The 20119-nt window shown below is 37.7% G+C and overlaps 1 protein-coding gene across 4 annotated transcripts in view; it reads left to right on the top strand.

The window, feature by feature from the left end:
• The window catches only part of AFG2A (AFG2 AAA ATPase homolog A), a 240830-nt gene that overhangs the window by 128951 nt on the left and 91760 nt on the right, over window positions 1-20119 (top strand). Inside the window, exon 15 of one of the 4 annotated variants that reach the window (XM_074273700.1) lies at window positions 15743-15790. The exons of the other annotated variants lie outside the window; for them this stretch is intronic. Within the exon in view, the coding sequence (XP_074129801.1) occupies window positions 15743-15754 (12 nt within the window). The 3' untranslated portion in view covers window positions 15755-15790. The remainder of the gene's footprint in view (window positions 1-15742; window positions 15791-20119) is intronic. 4 annotated transcript variants of the gene reach the window in all.

Genomic DNA, 20119 nt, shown 5'->3' with positions numbered 1-20119 from the left:
CCTCCCCCCGACGACAGGCAATACCATACATTTTACATGTGTTACAATATAGTCCAAGTACAATACATGTGTGTGAATATCATTTTCTTGTTGCACAATAAACATTAGAATCCGAAGGTACATGCAACCTGGGCAGACAGATATTAGTGCTAACAATTTACATTCCCCTCCCAGTGTTTCTTCTCTGGGTGTATCTACCTCTGTCCATCATTGATCAACTGGAAGTGAGTTGGATCTTCTTTATGTTGAAGATTCAGGAAAAATCTTTTAAAATAAATCTTGAGTAGGAGATTTTTTATTGTAAGAATAAGAGGCCATTTTAGCTTGTGAGGATGGGATTTGGCAATTTTCTCTCATCTAAGGGAAAGGGGTAAATTCATAGTAATAACACAGAACCACTTATAGAAAGCAACTTAGATTTTGGTTTTGGTTTTCTTTTAGTTTTTCATAGAGAAAAGATTTGACTTGTCTGCTTTCTACATTAAGGTTTGGAAGCATGCTACTTTATCCAGTATATGAACCTCTTTAAAATGCCTTTAATTCATTATTCTAGTTAGGTAAAGGTGTTAAAGGAAAGAAAGGAGAGAGGAAATAAAAGGATGGATGGATGGATGTCTGAATGAATGGAGGGATGGGATGGGTAGAAAGATGGAGGAAGGCAGAAGGAGGGTTAATGGAAAAAGAAAGAGCCAGAAGGAAGAACAGGCTCAGCAAATAGGAAAAAATAGATGTTTCATGCAAGGAGGAGAAAGAAAGAGGGTAGAGTCTCCCAGACAGAGGAATATTTTAAGAATCTTTTATGGGATCACAGGATTTAGAGCTGAAAGGGACTTCAGAGATCATTTAGTCCTACCCCTTTATTTTATGGATGAGAAAACTGAGGCTGGGAGAGAATGACTTCTCAGGGCCACACAGGTAGTGAGTAGTGGGTATCTTTCCCCTCCACTATCTACCTCTTTCTTTGTGCAATTATAGTGATATTGGGGAGCTTGCTCCTTTAAAAAAAAAATATAGGGAAGATAAAAATAAATTTAATATGTTGCTTATCTAAATAGGAATAAATAATAAGGATGTGAATATTCCAAAAAAGAGTGTATGTTCCATGTAATCCTTCATCTGAAAATGTGGTAATTGTTTTTTTGTGTTTGTTTGTTTCCTTCCTTTCATTTCCATAAATGAATTTCTGTCCATTTGACTGTTATAAAATTTTGTCAGAGCTTCCTGTGTCAAAGGAGATCAGTTAAGAATACCAAGTGGTTAAAGAGCATGCCTTGGTAAAATTTTAAATTTTACTAAGCTTGAAAGTTTTAACACTCATAAAAAAGTAAATTACTAAACCTCAGGTTTATTTTCTTGGACATATCTCTCATATTAGTCAGTCAGTCCACAAGCCTTTATTTCTACCTACCAGATACTAGGTTATCAGGATACAAATAGAAAACCAGTCTATATGTGAACAATTACTAGCATCTCCTATGTGCCAAATCAAAGAAATCTCCAAGCAATTAGCATGCATCTTTTATGTTACAGGCACCATGTTGTGCACTGGGCATACAAAGACAAAAAAGAAAATAACCCCTACTCTCAAGTAGCTAACATTCTGTTTGGGGGACTACATATGTACAGACATATACAGATTCTCAGGAAAATACCATTGATTTCCTTCAAAATATTTAGGTCAGGGCATAATTTTTCATCATGTTCATTTGTTTTCTGAAGTGAAAAGTTCAAACAAAAGGAACTAAAGGAGGAGAAAAGCTTAGGATGGCATCCCATGGCTCTTTATCTTGGTGATTGGACCCCAGTTTAAAAAAAAAAAAAAAAAAAAAGAGTAGTGAATATTTCTGTTTCTTTACTCCCAGGTGCCCAGAGGCATGTTTATTCCCTTTTCCCAGCTTAGGAATGTTATGACAAGCTCCACTGTGAGTTCCCGGCCTAGCTCCTGCTGTGACTCTCTTTGCCCTTAAGCAGGTAGCTTATCTTGGTTCCTGTTTCCTGTTTAAAAAAAAAAAAAAAAAAAAAAAAGGTAGTAATTATTCTTTCTATTCTAGAGGATAAAGCAGTATACTTGAATGAGGGAGGGGGGAGGGAAAGAAACCTAGTCAGTAGGAGATAAGAGTGTCTGATTAGGAGTCAGAAAGACTTTTGCTTTTAAATCCTTGCTCCAACATTTAGGAGCTATGGTGTCTCAGCAAATCACAATCTCTCTGGACCTCCATTCCTCATCTGTGAGGTGAAGAAATAGAGATGGAGAGAAGCAGAGAAACAGGTCAGAGAGAGAGAGAAAGATCCATGAATAGGGAAGGAGGGAGGAAGGGAAGGAGAGAGAGAGAGAGAGAGAGAGAGAGAGAGAGAGAGAGAGAGAGAGAGAGAGAGAGAGAGAGAGAGAGAGAGAGAGAGAGAGAGAGAGAGAGAGAGAGAGAGAGAGAGTTAGATAGCTGTTAAATAATAGATGGGTATATAGATAGATGGATAGGTAGATTGTAGAGATTATAGAGGGATAATAGATGAACAGATAATAATAGATGGCTGGCTGAATAGTAGATGGTAGATAATGGATGGATAGAAAGAAGATAGGTAGATAATAGATGACTTGAAGAGAGAAATGATTGATAGATGGATAGGTGGATGATGGAGATGATAGATGAATAGATAATAATAGTTGGCTGGAAGGCTAGGTACATAGATAATAGAGATAATAGAGATGATAAATGGATTGGTAATGATAGCTGTCTGACTAAATAGATAGCTAGATAAGCAATGTGCTAAGAGTTTTTCATATTTCTCAGGACCTATGATTTAGGCCGTGGTATTATTACTTGATCAGCATTGTTGAGCAAAGTAAGGCTGGTTAATATTTTGGGGCCTGGCTGCAAGAATAAATAGCTAGAAGCCCATCTACTTTTTTCTCAACAGTTCATCAAAATGATTGCACTCTTAGCTTACATTACATAAATGGATTAGATTAGATTTTGAGCTAGCCAGAAAGGAGGCCATCTAGTTGAACCTCATTTACAGATGAGGAAATTGAGGACCACTGAGATGAAGTGAGACTGACCTAAGGTCACATAGAGCTGAGATTTGAACCCATGCCTTCTGTACCATAATGCCTTTATGAAGTCATTCAGTTCTACAGGCCACAGGGGAAGCTCACTGTGATAACCTATTCTACTGCACACAATTTTTTATCACAGATTTGACCATTTCATTTCCCTGCTAAGTAGCTCCATTGATTCCCAATTACTTCTAAGAAAAGGATTCTTGACTCCTGAACCTTTCTGACTGTCTGTAAAAGCCTTTGGCCTTCTCAGAATTGTTTTTAAATGAATAAAATAAAATACATAGGATTCCAAAGGTTGTTATTAGCCTTACATGATAGGTGAAGAATGGTATTTCTCCCATGGTAGTGATCCTTTTCTCCAGTGCAAATCATAACTCCTCTTGGTAGATACTCAGGAGTTGCTGGAGGCCAGAAGCCTTCCCCAGTTTTTCCTTGTACTATATTAATATCAGGGGAGTGAGAATTTAAATTCCTCTTTTCCTGACTTTAACACCAGTATTCTATCCAAGATTCCAGGGCTGTCTCTCTTTCCTTAAACTTGTTCAGAAAGACTAAGTGAACTGCCTAGCAGTGTCTTTTATAACTTTTCGTCCTAGTGCCATGGGTAAGGAAGCTTCTTTCATATAAAAAGATGTACACAAGCAAGTGCTTTTTAGAAAGACTACTAGATAAAGAGAAAATTTTTACATATTCTCAGAATACAAAAGTCACAAGAGGTGAATAAAGGAAATTATTAGAAATTATTTTGTGTGATTATATTCTAGTGGAAGTGATAGTAAATGAAAACAAAACAAAGAAATATAGAATTTTAATATCTCAACCTTAGGAAAAGAAATTAGACAAGCTAGCCAAGAAGTCCTCCCCTACTTTGAAGGAAAAAAAAAAGAAAAAAATTTCCAGGACCAGAAGAATTTACAAGTGTATTCCATCCATCATTCTGTGGCAGGTAAAAGATTAAATGACTGAGGAAACAAAGGTTTGATCTTCTAAATATAATGATTTATTAGTCCTCTCAAGTTCCTCAAATCAAAGAACAATTATTTTCAGTATTATATAAATTATTTGCAAAAATAACTAAAGAAGGAATCTAATATAAAAATCCTTCTAAAACAAATATGCTAATATTTAAACCAAGGAGAGAAAAAGCAAATAAAGAAAGAAAACTATATAGTTGAATAATAATAGCTCAACATCTAAATAGTAGCAATTAGATGGTCCAGTGGATAGAGCAATAGGATTGGAGTCAGAAAGATTCATCTTTCAGAGTTCAAATCCAACCTCTCTTACTAGCTTGTGATCTTGGTCTAGTTAAATGTTAGCCTCAGTTAGCTCCTCTATAAGATGAGCTAGATTTAGACAATATCTAAAGCATATTGATGCTGAAAAAAAATAGTTAAGAGAGTACAGCAAAACATTAACTGTGACCATGTAAATTTATATCAGTAATAAAAGCTTGGTTTAGTATTAGGAAAACTACAAATACAATGGCCATTTCAATAACAGAAATAATAGAAATGACAGAATTATATTAATAGATGCTAAAACAGCTTTTGACAAAATGTAACACATTCATGTTTTGTTTTGTTTTTTTTTAATGATAAATCATAGGTATAATTGGACCTTCCCTTAATATGGTAAATATTACCTAAACAAAACAAATTATCTAAAACAAAGATATTGTATTATCTGAAATGGAGGAATGCTAAATCTCTTTTTTAAAGTGTGTTTGGAAGTAAAGTAGAAATTTTCATTGTCACCATTATTTGCTATAATTCTTGAAAATCTCACTATAGCAAAAGAAATTGATGAGATAAGCAGTGTCAAAGAGAAAACAAACTTATAGCTTTCTTTTTTTAGCAGATAATGGTTTACTTTGAGTATTTTGAATCCCTAAAAATTAGTTGAAACAATATACCTCAGTAATATGTTGGAATATAAAATACTTCTTTCCATTCCTGTCCATCTTTAGCTTTGCTATTTATTAGTATCAATGAGATTTTAAAATCCCATTCAAAATAGTTACAAAATGTATATAATATGTGAATCCAGCTACAAATACATATATCTAAGAGCCTTATGAATATAATTACAAACTACTTTTTACTGAAAAACAGTCTTAAATGATTGAAGGTGAGGTCATAGCTCATGGTTGGACCATGCCAGTAATAACAAAAGTGTCATTGCTACAGAAATTTATTTACAGATACAGTGTCATATCACACTGGGAAAGGCTTAAAGAGTCAGACAAAATAGTACCAACAATGTCAAAGTCTCTCCAAGGAATTAATAGGGGAAAAAAGGAAAGGAAGTCTTAGTAGTCCCCATATTTTAGATTTAAAATAAATAGATGAATAAAGGAATGAATGGATGAACAAATGAGCAGATAAATAAATAAATAAGTATGTATAAGTAAATAAAGCAATAATCAGCAAAATTATTTAACACTAGGTAAAAAATGGGAAAGTTTGTCTGGAGACTGAGGAAGAACAGCCAGAGAGATAGAACATGAACATAGGAGAGAAAGACTGACTATCTAAAAACAAAGGGTAGTCATCAGAGTCAGATATAGCACATAGGTCAAGGATGAAGGTGATCAAAACAGATTACATTATCAGATTTGACTATTAAGAAGTCACTGGTAACGTTGGAGAGAGCAAATTTAACAGTGATGAGGTTCGAAATGAGATTACAAAGGCACTGAGAAGTCAGTGAAGAAGGGAGGCAGAGGGGGCTAGGAGAAAACTTTTTTTCAACTTGTTTGGGAAAGAGAAGAAAGATCTGAGGTCACATAGCTTGAGGGGGTCCTAAAATCTAGAGGAAAGGTTTTTTTGTTTGTTTGTTTGTTTTTAAGCATATTGGAGAATTGAGCATATATGAAATGTTAGGGAAAGAACCAGTAATTCGGAAGAGGTTGAAAAATGAGAGAGGATGAGAGACAAAGTCAAATGCACATGTGGAAAGCATGGTCTTGGTAAGGAGGACCACCTATTTGTCAGTCCTGTGAGTAAGCAAAAATGTCAAGGGGTGATGAAATGAAGAGATATAAATATAAAATAAATCAAGTGTTTAGAGCTTGGAGAGTATTAATAATAGAAGAAATCAGGAAAAACTTCCCATATCCCTTAATCTGAACCTTGAAGGAAGTTAAGCATTCTAAGGGATGGAGATGGTCAAGAGCATTCTCCTAGGAGGGAACAGTCTACCTCTCAACAGAGCATCACTTTGCCCAGTGGGAGGGTATCAGTTGGCATGGTCTTAGCAGACCTGGCCATTTCCTCCTTGCTTAAAGAGATGATAATTAAAACTCATTGAGTCCAAACAGTCTCTAGAGCGTGAAGGGATTTATTTAAATGGCAGTACTGAGAGTGAGGAAGGTAGAGCAGGTTGAAGTCTCACGAGACCTGGTATTCATCTTGTTCACACTGTGTTGAATAGACTAAAGGAAGGATTGCCTTCATCAAGAAACCTTTCCTAAAATTATATCATTCCCCTGGCAGGAATGAGCGACTATATCGCCAACATGTTATTGCTTGTTGAAATTCAACCTGCCTGCCAGTGTCAGACAAGAACACACATATTTCATGTGGGAACTTGACTTCAAACTCACAAACACAACCCCAAATTCATCTTACTTCAGGAAAAAAAAATCGATTTTTTTTACAAATTAAGAAAAATTTTATTTATGACTTGTAAAAAACAATTGCCTACATTGAATTATTGTATCTGGTATCATATTATCCCGAGTTTTTTTCTTAATGCAGGAAAGAAATTTTAGTAGGGTTGAGGTAAACTTTATTTCCCTTGAAGAAGTAGAGAGGAAACAAAAGACAACAATAAAAAACTTATTTTTTAAAAAATCATGCTTTTTAAAAAATAATTTTCACCTGAAACTTGAGTGAAGGATGACTCCATGAGGCTGCAAACATGGGGTAAATGGGAGCAGAGTTGGTGGGCTTCTAACACTTGGTTCATTTTCCTTCCTATTATATTTGCAGCACATTTCTTTGAGCCCTCTAATTCTCATTTTCTCCCTGTTTACAGGATCTTTGTTGCTTTATCTGCTTAATGTACTGGGCTTTTAAAGCTTTTCCTATGTATTTGATTAAGGCCTTTTCTCTATACATTTAATGTTTCAATATTTTGTATTATTAATAATAATAAAATCTGGCATTTTTATAATACTTTAAGGTTCAAAACCACTTTCCTTACATATCTCCTTTGCTAAGTGCTATTATTATCCTCATTTTATACGTGAGGAAACATATATATATATATATATATATATATATATAGGAAACAAAGACAATTTGCCCAGGCTCATCACATATGTAGAAAGTGTCAGAGATAGGATTTGAAGTCAGATCCAAGCCCAGAGCTGTCAGCCCTAGCCCTAGACTCTACCCACTATGGTTAATAGAACCCTGCAGACAGATGGTATATACCAGGGCCAGAGTCAGGAAGACTTATCTTTCTGAGTTCAAACTGTACCTCAGATGCTTAATAGTATTGTGACTCTGGGCAAAGCACTTTATTCTTTTTGCCTCAGTTCCTTCATCTGTCAAATGAGCTAGAGAAGGAAATGGCAAAGCATTCAAACTTTTGTGCTAAGAAAATCCCAAATGGGTTCAATAAGAGTCGGACATGACTGAAACAATTGAAGGAGCAACAAGACCAAACTTAAGCTTGGGCAGGGCAGATGTTATGACCTGGTGGTCCTCTATCTCACCTGAAGGAAGAGAGCCAGGAACTTCTATAGATCATAAACTCTTTCAACAGTCCAACAGCTTGGTGAGAAGAAGGCAATGGGGAGAGGGTGCCCACAATTAATGGGCATGGCATTGAGGAAGATTCAGCAAAGGAGACTGAGAAGGAACAGTTCAGGTAGGAGGAAACCTGGGAGTGTGAGCCATCACTACAGCCTTGAGATCATCTTAAAATGTAGATTTCAGTTCTGCTTTTAACAAATAGTAGCAAGGTGACCTCGGGGAAGATATTTCTCCTCCCAGTACCCTCAGCCCTCAACTCACTAAAACTATTAGGATACAAAAGCATCATCAAGATGATCTTGGTAGATGGACTTTCCTTGAGTAGCATTCTCTACCCTAATGAAATCATTGTTCCAGGACCTCTTTCCCCTCTCCCCAAAAATTCAAGAGAAAATGTTTAGCATCAATAATACATCTGTTCAAATTAAGGATTAACTCCCTGTGAAGTCCCAGGCTTTAATTATCTCACTAGTTTTGTTCTACAGCCAAAAAGACAATCCCTTCTGTATTCATATGTGGTTTGTTTTATTTTTATTTCTCTATGAGACTAGGTTTCTCTGATCCCAGCTAGAAGTGGAGGAGATATCCACTCTGGCCAACCCGGGGACTTTGAGTGACTGGGAGTCAGCTCAGCTTGGAGTTTGGTCCCTGTTTCCCACCTGGGCAGATTGGCCTGGTGACCCTCCTACTTCCACTGGTCCCCTGTGTGAATGCTGAACTTAGTGTGAACTTATGATTGGCTGAGCCCACTGGAGCCCGGAACTCCTGAATGTTTGGGGGATATACCCAGGAGAACAAGGCCCTTGCCAGCCCTTAAGGAGTTTGCCATCTAATGGGGCCGTCATGGTTCTTGGCTCTGCTATTTATTGGCTGTGGGAGCTAAAAAACAAGTCACTTCCCCTTTCCGAGAGGTGCATTTGCCCAGGGTCACACAGTTTATAAGGGTCTGAGGGAGGGAGTCAATGCCAGCTCTGTGTCCTGACCTGAACTCCAGCCCTTCCATGTCCACTTGAAACTCTGGCATTTTTGCAATAATTTATAATACTTTAATACCTGGTATGGCCTTGGGAAGCCCAGAACCTCTTCCACACCACTGAGAGGAATTGTGGAGGAAGGATTTCATATCTTTTCAGAGCTGAGAGAGATGTCTCTGAGTCAAATAGGCACTTCAGTAGATTAGAGCACCAGGTCTGGAGTCAAATGTGACCTTCGGATACTCACCAGCTGTGTGAAGCCGGCAAGTCACTTTACCCCGTCTCTGCCTCAATTTCCTCATCTGTAATATGGAGATAATAATAGCACTTACCTCCCAGGACTGTTTTAAATGCTATAAAAATATTAGATATTATTATTGTTGTAGACCACAAGGCCCAACCTGCTCATTTTACGCTGAAGAAACAGACCAAAGGAAAGGAAGGGAAGGGGAGAGGGGATTTATAAAGTGCCTACTATTTGCCAGGCACTGTGATAAGCACTTTACAAATATCTCATTTCCTTTTTATAACAACTCTGTGAGCTAAGTGCTATGATTGCTCTCATCTTAAGATGGAGAAAACTGAGGCAAATAAATCAGGCCACACTACTAATAAGTGTTTCAGGCTATATTTGAGCTTAGGTCTTTTTAATTTTAATAGACTTTTTAATTCTAGAGCCAATACTATATTCATTGCACTGTTAGATACCTTGAGGACAAGGATTGTTTTTGCTTTTCTCTGTTGGATCTAGGCACCACCTAACTGCCCATAAATACATAAATGCAAATCTGTTAAATATAAACTGGCAGTTGGAGAGGTCAGCAAAAGTTTCACATGAAAGCTGGTGTTTGAGCCATGCTGGAAGTAAAGAGAGAGGGCAGGCTGGGCAAAAGAGGAGGGCTGATGGCAAGAAGGCAGGCTGGGCAAAAGAGGAGGGCTGATGGCAAGAGACAGAGATGGAGTGTGATGTATGAAGGTCAGAGAAGGTCGATTGGGCAGCCCTGTGGACAGCCTTCATCCCTTTGCTCCTGGACCAGAGTCCTCATTGCAGTACTCTAGTTGGTCTTTCTGCCTGAAGTCCATCCTTTACTCATCCTGAAGCACAAGCCTGGGGAAGTGGGTAAGACACTCATAAATTAGGGAGATGTTAGAATTTGAGAGAGAGGAGGAATGAGTGAGTCTTTGGTCTCTGGAAGGAGACCTGAGGAAATGGGATAGAGGGCATCAGTAGGACAATTGGCCTGGGCTGGAAGAAGGGCCACACCTCTTTTGATTAAGGAGGCAAATAGAAAAAGCTTTTGTTCCATTGAGAGCCAGGCAGGTTGTTTCTGAGGAGGTCCCCAGCTCATCCAAAGGGCTCTCTGCTTTGACCATTGGTGGACACTCCTAGTGCAGCCATCAGGGTAGGGACATGTGCTTGCAGAGCTCTGGTGAAGGCACTTCCTGGCATGTGAAAGGTGAGAAGGTGAGTCTGAACCACCTGAAAGAATGGCTTGGCATTCCTGTGGCTGAGAGGAGCTGCTTTTGAGGAAAGAAGAGAGGGCAGGGAGGGAGGGGTTTGGACTTCAGGACGAAGGCTCCGAAAGAGGAAACCACTTGCCTTGTTTTTCCAGGTGCCTCTTTTGTAATCATTGCTTTGTAGACAGAGTCAGGCAGCAAATCCCATCATTCAGAAAAGTAAATGACCGCAAAAGGGATTTTGCCCAAGGAAAAGCAGTGTATCCGAAATGAAAAAAGAAGGAAACAGATGGGGTAGGAAAAAATGTTTGTGGTAAATATAAAAATCTGAACTTTCTGAATATGCAAGTGATAAAAGTCAATGGGAATGGGCGTTTTTCAAAGGAGGAAACATTGCCAGTATCACCTGAAAAATTATCCAGGTTCTCTAATATATAAACAAATGTTTGTTAAAACAACCTTCAATAGTGCTTTGCACTCATTAAGTTGCCAAGAATACTTCAGTCAATCAACCAACAAGCCTGAGAATGCCAACAAATGGGCCAGGCCTGAATATATCAACCAGTGGGCCAAGGCTTCAGAAGGAAATTAAGGACAAAACAATCTGCCCTCAAAAAGCCTACATTTTAGTGGAGAAAAGCAACATGTATATCACATATACAAAATGAAGAACATCTGTTTCTCCTATATATAACATTCCATTTCCCATCTCCATGCCTTTGCAAAGGCTATTCCTCATGCTTAGCATGGTTCCCCACTCACTATCTCTGAGAATCCCTAGCTTTCTTCAGAGTATGGCCCAAGTACCACCTCCTATAAGAGGTTACAGATCCCCCTCGTTGCAACTCCTCCCCACTCCAACTTATTTATAATTTTTAATACCTTTTTTTCTATATATAGATTTTTCTTCTTCCTCCAAATAGGTTGTAAACTTCTTGAGCTCTGGGGCTGTTTTATTTCTGTGATTAGCCCCAGAACAATTTAAAGGAAAAAAGACTCATTATTAGCAGGAGATACATTGTTGATAGAAGTACTTCTTATGTTGTTGGTAGAACCATAATTACTTACAGGTGTGGAAAGGAGAGGTTTTTAAATCTTCAAATAAAAATAAGAAATTATCTTTAGAGAATGAAATCTTTTGAAAGGCCATCTGGTAATATTTCCAGGACAGTTTCAAAACTGATCCTTCCCTTTGATCCCATGATTCCATTGACTTCTGTAATCTCATTAGATCCGATTGGAAATTATCTATACCCTTCCATTCTATATGACTCATGTCCAAAATGTTCTCCCTTGGAACCACTGAGTTGGGACCAGGCTTTGCAGAATTGGAATAAGGGCTTCTTGAATTCTGGGAATTTAAAAACTGAAGGACATGTTTTATCCGTTTCTCCCTCCCATTTTCACTACTTCATTTTGTGACAAATGATTGAGAAATATTATGGTTGCTCTGAACCTGTATTAGGGAGGCATCCAGAACTCTACATATGACTTACGTGTCCATTGAGGGCTTATTAAAGGGTAGTCTTTACAATTAGCTGGAGACTGGCCTCAAAATCTGTATCCAAAGTTGTACGGTGCTATGACCACTCCAAGAGGGATTCCTAGCTTTCCCTTCTTGTATAGGAAAAGTGCCGCCTCTGACATATGTTTGAGATGCCTCCTTCTTTTTGGAAGTTCCAGAGACTTGGGGGCGAAGGAGAGTGTTGTCTGCTGCCTCCACTCCCAGAGTGACACTTGGGTTGGAGACTGGTTGAGGGGGATGAGATTTATAGGAGTGGAATGTTCCTGATTTGTTGGAGTCTGGTTAACAAGTGGAACCTGGAGGCTGTTATCTAGGATGCCAGCTGCAGTGGGGCCCTCAGTCCAGATGGACCCTTTATCTCCAAGGTTATTTTTATTATTGGGCAGAAAGGAGGCCTTCTCAGATGACTTTAGGGGTGAAAAGAAAGGGCAAGGAACAATTAACACTTAACAAGACACATACCGGTTATCTGGCAAGGACCAAGAAAATGGCCTTGGATCATTCTTTCAAGTGAAGAATCAGAGTCCTCCTAGAGATATTTACAGTTTTTGTGTGTTTTCTGAGTAAAAGGTTTAGACTACTATCTTATTCATATTTGCCACCTCCCACATACCACTTCTAGCACATAAGTCTTCGCTGCACATGAGTGAATTACATCCCATCTGGGCCCCTTGTTTGGAGAGATCAGCAATCTGTGGCCCACAAGGACTGTGGCCTCACAAACAGTACAAAAATAGGCAGTCGGCTGGATTTGGCTTACAGGCTATAGTCTGTCAACCCCTGTATTAACCCCTTGGATTGACTGTCCTATTCTGTTATGGTCGAGACATAAGATGGGAATAGGGCACGACCCATTGGTTTCATTGTTAGAGGCGACTCCCAGGTGAGGAAATTCTCTTTACCAACGCAGGTGGATATCTTCTTGGCAACTTAAAGTCTAACAGCAAGAGTTCCTGTTATGGGCCTTTTGGGTAGTGTGGTCAAGGCTATGAACCTTTCTCAGAATTATATTTTTAAATGTATAAGATATATAGGATTATAAAAGAAACCTATTTTAATTAAAGTACAGTTCTCAAAACATTTTTTAAAAAGGTTATGGACTCCAGGTTAAAAAGCCCTGTTTTGTAGAGTTATCTAGGACACTGAGAAGTTAAGACATTTGTCCCAGGTCACGTAGACAGTATGTAACACACCTAGAAGAACCCAGGTTCTCCTGACATCAAACCCTAGCATTGAGTTACCTCTTCTTGCACAATATGTACTTGGCCCTCTCCAGGTTCATCTCACAACCTCAGCTTCTTGAATGCTCTTTTGCCTTTTTTATAGAGTATATCTAGGCTTGAAGAGGTGTCCATACCATAGATAGACTAAAGCTCATTGGTGCAGTGGATGAAACGTAGGTCTTGAGTCAGACTTGAATTCAAATCCTGCTGCTGTGTGAACTTGGACAAGGCAATTGTCCAAAAGTAGAACTGAGTAGTATCCAGTCTCAGCCAGTTATTAGTAATGAGACTTTGGATAAATCACTTAAACTCTCTTATCCTCAATTTTTTCATCTGTAAAATGTAAATAATGATACCACCTAGTTCCATAAGGATTATTATGAGGATCAAATGAGATAGTGGTTTTTAAAGTGTTTCTTAAACTTTATTATTATTATAAATATAAGCTGCCTCTTATCAGCGATCTTCGTCAGGCAAGCTGTAGCCCTGAATCATTCCTGCCATCCACTGTTTTGTTCCTATACACATATTGCTGAATAAAGCCAGGAAAAAATAAAACTATGCTTCACTACTTTGATATTGTGTGTGCTTGTGAGAAGGAATAAAATAGGTTTTTAAGAGAGACATTTTTATTAACTACCTTTACAATGTTTTGTGAGCAAATACCTTTGGTAAAAACTAATTTAGACTACTGGGCTATTGCATTGGTCAATCAGGACCTACCTGCAGTAGGAGAAATTTACTCTCTGAGTATTACCTCAGGAACCCTCCCTGAGAGGAAGAGTAGTAACTCTCTGAGGAGCCAGCCTGCCAATTCAGGCAGAAGTTGGGGAAGTCTACCTTTCTAAATTAACAGCTGAGGTTGGATACTATTCAGTTCTTCTTCTGGATAGCTGCCTTGCCCAGGGTCACACAGCATTAGGATCTGAATCACCCACTGCATTGGGCCATTCCAAGTCTTGATTTTGCTTGATTGACACCGAGGTTAAATGCTTTCTGACTTAGATACTTTCTGGGTGGTTCCGGCCACCTTACAATAGAGATTGCTTTACTTTTGTCTTGGAGCAGATTTCACTAATCTGGTGCCTCATTTTGGGACATTTCATGGTTTCTCTAAATAGGTAAGGTTGAAGGTATCATAATTATTTGTAGGACCTTGGAATTGTTGTCAGAGAACTGGAATTTACAATTCAGCTTTAATGCTACTTCCCCTAAGAAATCCCTTCATATATATTGATGATTCTTTGATTATTTAGCTGTAATACAAAGAGAATATAGCAGTGGAATCAGGAAGACGTATTTCAAATCTCATCTCTGGCACATATTAGTTATATCATCCAATTTGATCTATATAAGTTAACTTTACACTCCAAGCAACTCTCTAAGATTCCCAAAGTACAGAAAATGAGCCATTCTGAGATGGCTTGCTTTTGAGAAAGTTCCTTGCTGGGATTCATTATGTCAGTGAAATCTCAAGTCTGTCCCTACTCCCCTCAGTAGTATTATTTGTTGTTATTATTATTATGGGTGTTTGTCTCTCTGCTTCTAAATGAGGATTTTTAAACCTGGAGGTTCCTGAACTTTAATAAAAAATTGATATTGTTTCAATATAATAGTTTTTCTTTGGAATCTGTATTTTATTTGATGCATTTAAGAATATGATTCTGAGGCAAAGTCCAGACTGTCAAAGAGATCCATAATATAAATGAGGTAAAGAAACCCTACTTTCTTTCTTTCTTAGCCTCTCATTGCTCATGACAACTAAGTAGGTTAACTGCTAAAATGATATTGATATGTACTGACCAAGGAAGAGTTCTCACCTACAGGTTTTCCATATTAGTGAAGGCACAGGTCCTGTTCCTATCCGCCCTCATCCCCCCAGTCTTATTCATACATGTAGATGTGTAGGTATTGATTTGAGGGCCAGGTTGCCAGTACTTTCAAGAATACTGACCAGTGTTATTGTAAAAGTGGTAGGAGACGGTCCAGTAGGTACATAGGGGCAATTCCATGACTTGGTTTGGCATTGTCCATTTGGCAGTGTTCCAACTGCAAAGTACTCAATCTTATCTGTTACTGATTGTAACAGTGAATTTTGAAAAGAGTTAAAATCTTTCAGAAAGATGTTGTAACTCTTGGATATGGGAAAAGAAAATTTACAAATATTAGGGTTTTTTGAGGGTTTGGGTTGTATGTGTGTGGTTTTTTTTGTTTGTTTGTTTGTTTTGTTTTGTTTTGTTTTTTTTCCTGGATTACTGTAACATCCAAGATATCAGGGACTTTACATGAGTGCCATGTCAGATGTGGTGGTCAGGCATCTGTCTTTGCTCTGTTGTTTTTCTTCATCACAGGGGAAGAGTTCAGTGGGCAGAAGGAGGGGTAGTGTTGAAATGTCTATGAGCTAGACTAAAGGCATCAATAAAAAATATTTTTTAATCTAGGGTAAAACTATTGACAGTTATAATTCTTTTTTACATACAAAGCCGAAAAAGATGTCTGAACAGATTTAAGTGTTGAAATTTGACTACTGGGTACATGCTTAAACCAGTCTTTCTCTCCCAGAAAGAATTAGATGAATTGCTTCATGTTTCCTATATTCATAAATTCTCTTTTGTTGTTCAGTCATTTAAGTCATGTCTGACTTTTTGTGACCCCATTTGGGGTTTTCTTGGCAAAGACACTGGAATGGTTTGCCATTTTCTCTTCCAGCTTACTTTTTTTTTTTTTTTTTACAGATGAGGAACTAAAGCTAATAGTGTGATGTGACTTGCCCATTGTCATTGGTAAGTGTCTGAGTTGTCGGCATTTGAACTCAGATCTTCCTAACTCTCAGCTTGGCACTCTATGCATTATGCCACTTAGCCACCACCTAGCATATAAATGCTTATGTGTAAAATCTGGGCCATTTTTAATGGGCCAGCCATTCTTCAGATTGGCATCTTAGATCTGCTAAACCACAAAAAAGATTGATGTAAAATTTGAAAAACAGACATTTTTAAAAAAGTATTTCATTAAAGACATTTAAGTCTAATTAGCCCAATATGTTTGTCTTTCTCTTTGTAAACAAACATTAACTTTTTCTTCAAATTGACGATCTGAATGATGTAAAATTTTTTTTTTTTTTTTTACATTCTTACATATGGAGTCCAGTTTGCATCCATTTGGCCAAATCCTCCTTGCCTTAGGCATGTCTATGTTTGCATGTAGACTTCAGGGAAAACAGGCTTTGGTGGAATAACAATGATAATTGACATTTCCAGAGATACTATAAACATTTTTCTGAGGAGGAAACAGATTTGATCAGATTAAAAGATCTCTATAAGGTGAAATAGGGTAGGATTTGAATCCCAGTCCCTCTGATCCAAGCCAGCATTCTGCCATGATGCAATGTATCCTTATTCTCTCTATAGGAACAGATAATGACAGCTTTTAAGGGCATCCCTAGTTCTCTAATCCCACTTCCTTATTGCAGCCTATAGGTGAAGTCACTTGAAGCCAATTTCAGATCAGGATAAGGGAAAGTTTCCTCTTGAGTAGAACTCTTCATCTATAAAATAGGATGCTTTAAGATGTAGAAGGAGGGAAGGAAGAAGGAAAACCCCGTGGTCTTTCAAGGCCATTTGCTGGTAAGGTTGTAGTATGGCTCTTTTTATGGATTCATCAATTCAGAGCTGGGAGGACCCTTAAAGGCCCTCAGCTCCAACTGTTTATAAAGATGAGAAACTGAGATCTATATCATCCAGGCTCATTTCTCTTTCTAATCTTGGTGTGAGCCTTTCCAATTCTGAAATCCTGTGGTTCTGGTAGAATCTGTAGTCTTTGCAATGGACCCGAAAGGTGAGGAACAGAAATATTAACCCTACTATTCATAAGATGATACAATTAGAACTGCAAAGTCCCTTAGAGGCCATCTCATTCAGTCACCTCCTTACACAAATGAGGAAATAAAAGCCCCAAAATACTGTAACTTGCCAGTGCTTGAACAAGCTAGAAGGCAGAATTTAAACCCATTTCCTCTGAATCCAAATCTTTTCCCAACAATGTTACCCGTGAACTTATTTATTTTCATTTTATGAATCCTTCTGTCATCTTCTGTTCCAATTAAGATGAAGTTTCCCATACAGGGAAACCAGCCTCATTATATACAATCTGTTTCCATTTTATTATGAGCTGGACCAATAATTTTTAATCTACAGAAGGAATTCCCATTGTGCAGATAAGCAATTCCTCTGGGGATTTATAAATAGAATTTGTCTTATGATCTCTTAAATGATTTGTCTATGGGCACACAATCAGAATTTGCCTGAGGGCAGTGTCTGAATCCAGTATTTCCTGACTCCCAAGGCAGTCTTCTCTCCACTAAACTAGGTGGTCACTCCTTAATATCCTCAGTCCAATCTCCACTCTTGGTTATTCTTTGTAAGGATGTATATTGTGTGGAGTATAGTACAACACCTTTCACAAAATGAATGTTTAATAAATAATAAATGCTTATTTATTGTGTATGTGTGTTTGGAGAGGGGATAGAAGTTTAGTTTCATGAAAATTATCCCAGTTTGAAATACACTTTTTGCATTTCTTCCATAGCAGTAGATGTTAAATCGCAAATTGATATATACCTCCAAACAAGAGGAGAATTGATTTAATTTGTAAGAGCATATACCAAGGGAGAGCTAGGTGGTACAGTAACAAGAGCACTGACTATAGAGAAAGGAGGACTTGATTCAAATCTAGCCTTAGATACTTAGTAGTTATGCATCCCTGGGCAAGTCACTCAACCCCTAATACTTCCCAACCACCCCCCAAAACATATATTAGGACAGAGATTCATAAGGAGGCTGTTTCCTCAGTGTAAAGTAACCTACCACCAGCTTCCTGGGCTCAAACAAAAGCCTCAAATTCAGATCAGAAATGTTATCACTCAGTTATCAGAAAATCCTTCTCTCAAACATTTGATAAAACAGACCACACATAGCACACACATGCATGCCTTCTTAAACTGAGCAGGACTGAAAAGGAAAAAAGGGGATTTATTGGTAGCAGAATTGAATGTCCTTAGTTGCCAGTTCCCAGTGTTCCCTCAAAGAAAGAAAGAAAGGTTCAGAGAGGAAAAAGAAAAGGAAAAAAAAAAGAAATTTACATGATAATTTTTACATATATAAAAGGAATAGTAAATTGTACGTAATAGATTTGCAATTTCATGTGCGATCATCTTTTTTATTATGCTATTGTAGAAATGATTGTTTTATTTCATAAATTAAAAATACATAAATTAAAAAATAAAGATGGATGATTTTGGTGGATGGACTTTGGTGAACAGAAACTATTTCTATTTGGGGTGTGTTAAGTTTGAGATGTGTGAAATATTTTATTCAAATGTCAAATTAGGGGAAGAGAAGAAGCATTTATTAAGTGCCTACTGTGCACTAAGCACTGTACAAAAATCTCAGTTAGGCAGATGGGAAAGTAGGAGCTTAAGAGAGAAATGAAATTTTAAAGTATAGATCTGAAAGTTATCTATATAGGATACTAATTGAATCCATGGCAGCTAATAAAATGTAGCTAACTAGAAACTCAGGAGAGAACTTTGGGGGGTAACCCCAAGCACAGAGGGTATGATAATAATAGGTGTGGTAATAATGATTCAGTAAAGAAAACTGAGAATGAGCAGTCAAATAGATAGGAGAATCAAGAGAGGGTAAGGTCAAGAAAAACACAAAACAGGAGAGTGTACAGGGGAGTGTTGTAGTCAACAGTGTCACTTATGACAGGTCAGGAAAGATTATGAAATTTAAAACAACCATCATATGTGAAAATCAAGAGATTACTAATATCTTTTTAAAGTAAAAGTTTCATATGAGTTATGAGGGTTAAGGAGATTTCCAAGAACTGAGTAGAGAAAAGTCAAAGGTGGAAGCAACAGGTATAGACATTTTTTTTTTCCCCAAGGAGTTTGGTCCTGAAAAAGAGAAGAGCTGTGTGATGATAGATTGGGGGATAATAGAATCTGGTAAGAAGGTTTTTGATTTTTTTTTTTTTTTAAGGAAAGAGAAGACTTGGGCAAAATGGAAAGAATCAGTAAGTACAGAGACATTAGATTAAAAATTGGCTAGAGTAATTATGGAGGCAGTCTGTTGAAGAAGATGAGATGGGATGGGATCCAGGTACATTAGAGGTATTGGTAAAGAGAAGGACCACCTCTTCATCAGAATAAAGGGAGAGAATGGGACATAATGTCAGAAGGATGTGAGATGGAGAGAGAGGGAAAAGAGGGACTTAAGTTATATGGCTTCTATTTTCTCAGTAAAGTATGGCAGGATCATCAGCTGAGAAATTGGATGGAGGACTTGAGGAGAAAGAATACGATTTAGGTTAGTAAGTGTGGATTGACTGATGACTTTGGTTAGAGTGAGAAAAGATAAACAGAGGGAGGTTGTTCAGTGATAATGGCAAGAAAACCTGGAAATAGAAGTGGGGAACAAACTATATTCCAGCTCCTTTTTAAAAGTCAGTGAGTTGGAGGCTATGAACAAAAGTACATCTAGTAATAGAAAAGCATGATCCTAGATCCAATATCATCTGGGAGGTGCTTCTTGGTTCTGTGAGCAAGAGAAAAATGGTATAAACACAAGAGAAAGAGAGTTAAAATAAAAGGCATTTTATAAATTATGGAATGGGAATTCCTAGTGTACAAGATGGATGAAGTGGCAAGATCCAGAGTGGGACAAAACAGGCCTAGAATTGATGTGGTTTAGGGTTAAGAGTATAGGAAATAATACTCTTTATACTCTAAAAGAGTATATATACTCTATAGGAGTTGGTGATGAAAGGGGATTCAGTGTCTTTGAGTCTAAAAGGAAATAGGATTTTGCTAGCCATCTTAAAAGGACACAGTTCAGATGAGAAAAATGTTACTAATTAGTAGATTCCAGCCTATTTTGGGGAAGTGGAAGTCAGAGGTGGATGTGGGGAAAGTAGAATATAATTCTCTCTCAATTTATGCTTTAGTTGGTGATGAGAGTGATTATCCATCATTCTCCGAAAGGACCAAAATGATATCACTGTCTTAGTCAAGTTAGTGTGTCCGACTGTGGCTGACCAGAGCTACAAAA

The sequence above is a fragment of the Sminthopsis crassicaudata genome, chromosome 6, assembly GCF_048593235.1.
Source record: "Sminthopsis crassicaudata isolate SCR6 chromosome 6, ASM4859323v1, whole genome shotgun sequence".
NCBI classification, from domain to species: domain Eukaryota; kingdom Metazoa; phylum Chordata; class Mammalia; order Dasyuromorphia; family Dasyuridae; genus Sminthopsis; species Sminthopsis crassicaudata.
This window is presented reverse-complemented; position numbering and strand designations above follow the sequence as displayed.